Below are 8,345 nucleotides of genomic sequence, written 5' to 3'. Positions count from 1 at the left end.
ATATGGCTCCTCGTCCGTTTTTGAAGCAGCTTCATGTTACAGCCTACAGGTTGTATCCCGTTCTGGAGATACTCAGAACCTGCCTTCCCGCACTCTACTGAAGGGGACCTGGTTTGGCGGGGAGTCGGACTCAATGATCCTCTCAATGAGGTCCCTCCCAACCCCTACGACTCTGCGATTCCCGTGAACCCTGTTACAGACAAGGTGTCATCATCACTCTAAAAAGCATAGCCACGCTTTCGAGACGAGCAGCACGCACTGAGGCGGAAGAACACAGTACCGGGCTCGGCTCGGCTGGGCTCGGCTGGGCTCGGCTGGGCTCGGCTGGGCTCGGCTCGGCTCGGCTCGGCTCGGCTCGGCTCGGCTCGGCTCGGCCCGCCCCCCGCTTCGCCCGCACGGCAGCGCACAGACGGCAACAGCCTTCGGCTCGCGTCGCGTGAAAAGGCGGCGCGGCCACGTGACCCTTCGGCGCCGCCGTGACGTCAGTGAAGCTCGTGCCGTGGGCGCGTGCTGGGTCGGCGGCTTCGCCATGTGCGCGGCGGTGTGGGGCTGCCGCGTCACGGCGGGGGGCGACGAGGACTACGACAGCGACGATGCGGACTGCTGGGATATCGGCGTGGCGTGCCGGGGGACGCAGGTCGGGCGGAGCGCCTCTGCCGGCTGCGGCTTGTGGGGAGGGAGGCAGCGAGCGCGGGCGGCCTCGGCGGGGGGCTTCGAACGGGGAGACATGCGTGGCTTTTTTTTTTTCCCCGCTGGAGCTGGCTGTGTGCTGGAAATGAGCCGTCGTTGCTGCAGGCTGTCCTCGGGTCTTTGGCCTTGGTCTTACAGCAACGTTCCCATCCGGCCGTATGCAGGAAGTGGAAGTTTGTTGATTAAGTGGATTGGAACTAGGTCTGAATTATGTTATTGCTTGGTTCTTGTCATCAGTTTGGTAGACGTTAATTACTTAATAATTATCGCTTTATAGAAGTTATGGGAGAGGTTATAACAGTATGTTGAGTAATTCTGACCTGTCATAACACACCTTCAGAATGATCTATGAAATTTGTCTCCTATTTGCAAAGAAACTACTGAGTTACCCTTAATTTATTGCTGTATTAATAGTGGGTAATTTGGGTGATGCTTGCAGCAATCTGCGTCTACAGCTTTAATCTAAAACAAACAGTGTGACATGCATGTGAAAGGGACATAAATCAGGCAACAGTCCGATTCATAAACTGGACCTTTGGTCAAATCCTTTTTTAGGTGAGTTATTTATGACGCAGCAACACAAATTCCTCAGCCCACACAGCAGTAAGAGCAGTGACTTTTCTAGCAGCGGATTCAGCTCTGGGTTAAGCCAATGCCTATCACCGGAACAGGCTGCCCAGGGAGGTGGTGGAGTCTCCTTCTCTGGAGATGTTCAAGACCTGCCTGGATGCCTACCTGTGCGACCTGCTATAGGGAACCTGCTTTGGCAGGGGGGTTGGACTCGATGATCTCTGGAGGTCCCTTCCAACCCCTACAGTTCTGTGATTCTGTGATAACCATTGTGCTACACTGCCTCAGATTGCCATGTCTATGTCTGCTTGTAGTGGATTTGGTTTTTGTACTCTTTGCAGTATGTGAGATGTGCAAAAAAAGTAAAGAAAGACTTTGCAGTGTTCTTCTGCAGACTTCCAAAGCGAGGCTGGATCAGGCCCTGGGCAACCTGATCTAGCTGTGGTGTCCCTGTTCATTGCAGGAGAGTTGGACTCTCTGGAAGATGGCTTTCAGAGGTCCCTTCCAGCTGTAAGGATCTATGATACTACAAAAGGAGTCCTAATTAAAATGAAACGCCTTTGAGAAAAACTTAGTATGCTGTAAGAGGATAGCTCATCCATTGAGAAGCAGTTTAGTTATATTTTCAGAGAATTGAGCCTTTCCGAGACTCTTACTATGTTTTTTTTCTCTACTGCTCAACCCCTGCTCCTGTGTGCTCACAGAGATCATCAATGTTTTTGCACTGAAATTAAGCTGTTAATTTTACCTTGAAACAGTTACCATATTTTGACTTAATTTTTCTTTTTCTGTCTAGCAGCTGGATCAGGTGCCGCCTGCAGACAAGAAAGATGCGTTTCAGAAAGCTCTGACAAGTGGTGATGTGTTGCTTATTGAAGAACTCTTAAACTCAGGTGATGAAAGTCAAATAGGAATCTGAATATATTTAATTGAACTTGGAAAGAATTCTAAAGCTTTGAAGTTCCTTGCTTCAAAGCAATGTCTGGGATTTATGTAGAAATATGTGAATGTTTCCAATATGGAATGTGGAATGAAATTACTTTTTTCAGTATATCAGCATGATATACTTCAGGAGGTTCCTTCTAATTTATATTTACTTGGTCAATCAGGAGTCCTGAAAACTGGGAAAGTTATTGTGCATACACAATGAAATACAATGTTTCTTTGTTTTCAAGCATATCTTTAGCTGAAAAATCCATTGCAAACACTGAAATTGAGGTATTCTAAATTGATGTTCAGAGTTCAGTGCGTGTTCTTTCTTACCTTGAGTGTTGTGAAGTGGGACATTAGAAGTTTTTTTTTTAAAAAAAAAACATATGCCTTCAGTTTGGGAATTCAATGTCTTTTTTACTCACAAAATTGTTACATTGCTTGTATGTGCCATGTGTAATGCTGCTGTCTTGGCAACATCAGCTGGACAAAGTTTTTGTGATTCCTGAGGGTCTAATAGCATTTGTGTGGCATTTGCCTGTGAAAGGTTGTTTGTTTTAACGCTAAAACCTTTTTTTCCCTTTTCTTTTACTCAGTATTTCTCTGTAGTGTTTCTGCTATTTAGTGTTAAGAGAGTTGGATCACTAGTTGAAGCATCCAGGGCAATCAGTAGCTGTGAAGCTGAGTTGACCTGCCTAGTGCTAATTATCAGGAAGTTCTGCTTCAGCAAGCAAGCAGAATATAGTAGCCTAGAGTTTGTTCTCTTAGAAAATGTCTTATGCTTGGGAGAAAGTAGGTTGTTAGTTAGCACTTTTTTTTTCCTGAGTTTTAAAGCAGTGATGTTACTTGCCTTTTGGAGTAATTTTTGTTTACATCAGTATTAAGTCAAAGCTAATAGTAGTGACTGAAATACATCTTCAGTCCTACACTGAAAAAAACCTGTTCTTATTTAGAATTTTTAGTGATATCTGTGCATTAGATTGAATAACTGTTTTGCTACATTTGGCCATTTTTAACTGCTCGTACATCAGAGAAATAATAATAGCTCAGATCAAACCTTTGCGTTGATGCCTGCCACATAATGAGCTGTCAGTTTGGAAGATGATTACAGGAACGTAAGGTCAAGACAGAGATCCCTGTAGTCTGGTGTCCTGTCCCCTAAAATACACAGTGGAGTGTTACAAGAGAATCTGTGCATTTTCTAAGATGATAATTAACAGTAATTTTGACGTGTGCAGTACAGGATCTTCTGAGCAGTACAACGTAATGCCTTTCTTAGAGGGAGGTGTTTCTGAAGGAAGGTAACATCGTCCTTTAGAGGTTCAGTCCTTAGATGAAATCTTTGCGTCTGAAGTTGGCTTTAGTTTATGTTCAGTAAAGTTGTAGGAGTCTTGCAAGGTGTGCTCTGACTCCAGGTTTGTGTTGAAGGGGATATCCTAGCAACAGTTATGGATGTTCTTTCAGGCAGAACAAGAACATGTTGTCTTTTGCCTTGCATAATGATAGCTCTAAGAATCAGTAGTGCTGAGGGAGTTTCATAGAGCTCCTCGAGGAGATGGACAAGTGCCATGTCTTCTCCTATCCCTCTTTTAAAATGGTCACCCTCTGGGAACAGTCTTCTGAAGTGTATGTTGTCAAAAATTAATGCAAAGAAGTAGAAGGTGCAAAGATGACTCTGGCATTTTAATCTGCTCTGGAAGTAAAATAGTACTGTGTAATCCGTAAGTTGTTTGTTTTTTTAAATGGAGCTGAAAATTAGAAGGACCTTTTGGCAGATCAGACTGATTGAAGACGGAACTACAGTCACTCCTGCTTTTTCAGTAGTCTCTTCCAGTCCTGTCTTTGCATTTGTCTTTGAGCTTATCTGTCTACATGGAAGGGTGTTCAGACAATAAACAATAGCAAACTGTGTAGGGGGAGAAAAAATGAACAGTTTTCCAGCCAGTCTGGGACTTGAATCCCAGGTCAGATGAGAACTATAGCTCCCCCAGCATGAGAGCCATCAGCAGCTTTGATTACTCACTCAGCTTTAAGGTATTGTGGAGCCACAGTGCTAAGTGTTGACGGACTTCAAAGAAATGAGTATTTCTAACAGAAGAGAAATTTTGCTGTACCATTTGTTTTCAAAGAATTGTGGAATGGTTTAGGTTCTTAAAGTTCAAAAGTTCAGAACCTCCTGCAGTGGTCAGGGTTGGGCAGGTTTTATAATTTGTCCCTCAAATAAACTGAATCTATGAGCTGGAGTGCCCATTTGTCAGTGGTGTCATCAACTGAAGATAGCATAGTTAGTGATGGCTTTGGTGTCCAATTGCAAGTGAGAGCATTCCTAGACTTGGGAATAGCACTGTGGCAAATACTGTCTGCTGTATACATAAATAAAGCAATGAGGAAAACACTATCACAGGTGTTCTAGCAAGTCTGTATATGGCTGCCAGGTAGATATTTTGTCACTATTATTTAAAAACACTTTAAAATAAAAAGCTCTAGATGGGAGCTGTGGTTGCTTGGACTGCTTTTCCTCAAAAGAGGGAAAGTGGCTTCTTTATGCTATGAGTGCCAGTTTTCCAGTTTCCTTTTCTACTCCTGATACTGTTGGATATCAAACTTCCTAACTTCGTAAGTGATTTGTCTAAAGGGAAGTTCAGGTGTGACTTACTGGCTCTCCCTGTAGAACTTGGATGTGGAGAACAATGAAATGTTTTGTGTACTGCACACAAACTGTAATACTATGGCAGTGAAGATTGTAGTTTGTATATGTATATGTATCTGGTCATAGGTTATCTGGCTAGCAGGAGTAAAAATGGTTCAATACCTAGCATTCATTGAATGTTTCCTCCTTATTGATTCCTTATACAACTCCTTATCTTGAACAGTTAAAGAATCAATCCTAGAGCAGTGACTTTTTACTCCCTCAGCTTTAATGACTTCATGATGCTTACACTGATTGCATCTTTGACAAGCCACCAAGGCAGGGAAAGTAAATACACATCCTGCATGGAGAAATATGCAGATAGCTCAACTACCGGGAGTTTTTTAGGATAGCATTTTTTTCCCCACAACTGTCTACTGTAAAAAAAAAAAAAAGTAGTTTTAATTGTTCATAATCAAATGTTTGACTAACATGGAATCAGCAGATGGAAACTAAGTGCTATAGAGGAAATAATATTTGAGGAATTATTGAAGGAGTGATTCATCTTACTATGAAAATCTACAGAGGTTTTTATTTGAAAGTTGTTAGGTAAGTTGCTGGGTCTGGCACTTAGTTTTTGGTGAATTTGGGAGGGTAGTCTGTCAAGGTTAGTTTTATCCCCAGGAGAAGCTGTGGCCTTGCCATTATACTGATTAACAGACAGAACTTGTGATTTTGACTGAATCTGGCATTATCCTCTGTTTCCTTCTGTTAAGCTCATATTTTGTTAGTATGGAATGCAAAAAACTGGTATTTGCTAAGCTACATTGGATAGCAGAGACTAAAAGGAGCTATGAAGTAGGAAAATCTTGGTGTGATACTAGTGGTATGACAAGCAAGTTGGTTCTACCACAGCTTGGTAAGAATGAAAATAATGGTGGGAAGAGGTTGATTGAGGTAAAGCTGTAGAATGTGTGTATTTTTGCAGCTAGATTTATCACATATGTGTTTGTTCAATGTAATTTTCCTATTTGTGCATTAACTGCATTGAGAGCTAGGCTTCTTTTGGGTCAGTTCTGAAAGTTGTTTTTTGATATTCCAGGCAAAGTTGTATATATAAAATGAAAACATAATGTGCAAGTCCTCTCACTAGGTCTGTGTGCAAAAGGAGTGTAACTTTGATAACAACACATTGGAATGAGGATTACAGAATGCATCTTTGTTTTGGTGTAGTTTTAAAATTTTAGCATTTTAATTTTGACAGGGATAAACATAGAAGCTAGCATTCAGTTTGGATGGACTCCCCTGATGCATGCTGCCAGTGTGGCTGATGATGCAGTAGTACGTCTTCTTCTGGACAGAGGTGCTAATGCGTGTTTTGAAATAGGTAAGATATAAATGAAACTTAGCATCCAGTACCTCTCAGTAACAGACACTGTCCTACCCTTGTTCTCTTTTTGTATATATGTAGGAAAAAAATCCAAATTCACACTCTAAATTTCCTAATTTTGAACTAAAAGTAGTAGGTTTAAATTAAAAAAAATGTGTTCTTGGGTCTCATCTGGGTTCAGTTAATAGAGTTTTTTTGTTCCCTCTTTCTCTTTTTTCTCTGTCTCCCTTCTATCTCTCAATCCCCAAGTGCTTCTTTAAAAATGGAGCTTGGAAATACTTGTTAAAAAATTCTCCCATGAAGTTTTAGAGTTAGAATGTCCTGTTATGTAGTATGTACTGCAGGAAACAGCTGGAATCCCAAATTGTAATTGGTGCCTACTGTTTTTAAATTTATCACGATTACATTATCTCATCCCTTCTAAATCTAACAAATTTTTTGTTTACTCAAAAATGTAATGATTCTTCTGTTCAGCTTTCCAACTGGATATGAGTTACGGATTCATCTTTAAGGCCACATGTGCTTTTATTCTCGGCTCAACTGTACCAGTTTATTGCTCTCCAGCCACTCAACATTGCCCTTTCAAACATGCCAGGTGACCTGTCCATATGATTGTGCTGTGTCTTCTTTCAGACTAAAGTAAAAATACGTAGTGGATTTTAGGTTAATAGTTAATAGGGATTATTTTTTTTAATTATTTTTTACTGACTGCACCCTAGCAGTCTCAGGAGCAGGTCAAATGTGAGTTTTGCAAGGTGATGATGAACAGTAATTCTCCTCCTCTGGGCAGTAATTGAAGAAATAAAGTGTCTACTGGAATAGCTGTCTAATTAATAAGGAACAAATGCGGACTTCTAAATCTAGAGGACAAGTTTTGTATTAAGTGAAAACTATTCTTCATTGTGTTTCTGGATCGGGTTTTTCTGCAAGAGTTCAGTGGAACTTCTAGGTAATACCATCTCCTCTGTCAGTTTTTACAGCTTATTAAGAAGGCTTTCCTACTTCAACTGCGGTATTTTCTTTCTGTTTCACTGTGTTGGAAGATCAAGAAAGGACATCACAATACAGATGATGCTGACAAAGGGCACAGCATTGTGAAGTACATAAAACAGTGACCTTACCTTCCAGTAGCTTGCCAGCATTTGTAATAGAAGTAGTAAACTGCAGTGCAGATGGTAGATACCTGGCTTTAAATTTTTCTTGAACTTCTTAGGAGCTGATCAGAGTATGAACTCTGATTGCTTGCACAAAAAGCAGTTGTGCTTCTAAGTGTCCTTGTAGTCAACAATAGAGGACTTCCGTGTGGCTGCCTGCAACTCATACCTGTTCAGTGTTTTTGGTTGTAGAAAGCTAAATGTTGGGCAGCAACTGCTATGGGCAGCAGTTTCAGCCAGCCAGTTAACCAACATATGAGGCATTTCTTCAGTGTGTGACCAGTTGGGATCAGGTTTCTTAGCTGGTTTCCCTGCTCGTCTGTGTGGGGAAACAGTAGCTAGGGCATGCACACAATGGAATACTGTCCAGCCGGGAGCAGTCTTGCCAGTCATTGTTACGTATAAATCCAAATGTGTTTGAGAAAGCTATGCCATCCTGATGTACGGAGTGTCGCCAGTCCTGGTTGTTCTGTATCAGCAGTGATTCTATACTAACAGTCCTATAACCTTATAATCTAATAGTAGCTATACTGTTAATTAACTCTCGCCACATTACGGTTATTCTTTGTAAGCTGGTTGCTTAACTTTACCCAAATAGTAAAATGAGTTGGTAGTCATGAAGAACAAGGAACTGGATGTAATACTCACATGCAATGAGATCAGAATGTAGTGTCTTTGAGGTGTAAATTCACCATGTCTTCAGGATTTTTCAGCTAATCATACAGACTGGTATTTTTGCAGTCTCTTACCAGTTTCTCTGCACAAAAGAGAAACCTGTGTGTTGCATGAGCTACATTTTAGCACACAGGAATCAACTTCCTCTCCTTTGTGCAAGGAGAGTAGTTCATCTTCTGAGCTACTGAGTATGAATACAACTACAGTTTCCTCTTAAATATAATTCCCAAATTAATAATGTTTGTTGCTGTCTTTTTTTTTAAAGTCCTGCCAGCCTTTCAGTTCATGTTATTGTTGATAATGGGTT

General features: G+C 41.3%; 1 protein-coding gene across 3 annotated transcripts in view; it reads left to right on the top strand.

The window, feature by feature from the left end:
- Positions 1-364: 364 nt before the first annotated feature.
- ASZ1 (ankyrin repeat, SAM and basic leucine zipper domain containing 1) overlaps positions 365-8,345 on the top strand; it is a 36,777-nt gene continuing 28,796 nt past the window's right edge. Inside the window, exons 1-3 of one of the 3 annotated variants that reach the window (XM_052668854.1) lie at positions 365-637; positions 2,060-2,153; positions 6,084-6,206. In XM_052668854.1, coding sequence (XP_052524814.1) covers positions 530-637; positions 2,060-2,153; positions 6,084-6,206 — 325 coding nt within the window. In that variant the 5' untranslated portion in view covers positions 365-529. Of the gene's footprint in view, positions 638-1,468; positions 1,488-2,056; positions 2,154-6,083; positions 6,207-8,345 lie in introns of those variants that run through there. The other 2 variants (XM_052668853.1, XM_052668856.1) reach the window with 2 other exon arrangements.

This window comes from Tympanuchus pallidicinctus, unplaced genomic scaffold, assembly GCF_026119805.1.
Source record: "Tympanuchus pallidicinctus isolate F22 unplaced genomic scaffold, pur_lepc_1.0 scaffold8, whole genome shotgun sequence".
Classification (NCBI taxonomy): domain Eukaryota; kingdom Metazoa; phylum Chordata; class Aves; order Galliformes; family Phasianidae; genus Tympanuchus; species Tympanuchus pallidicinctus.
The sequence above is the reverse complement of the archived record's forward strand: the minus strand, read 5'-3'. Positions and strand labels throughout refer to the sequence as shown.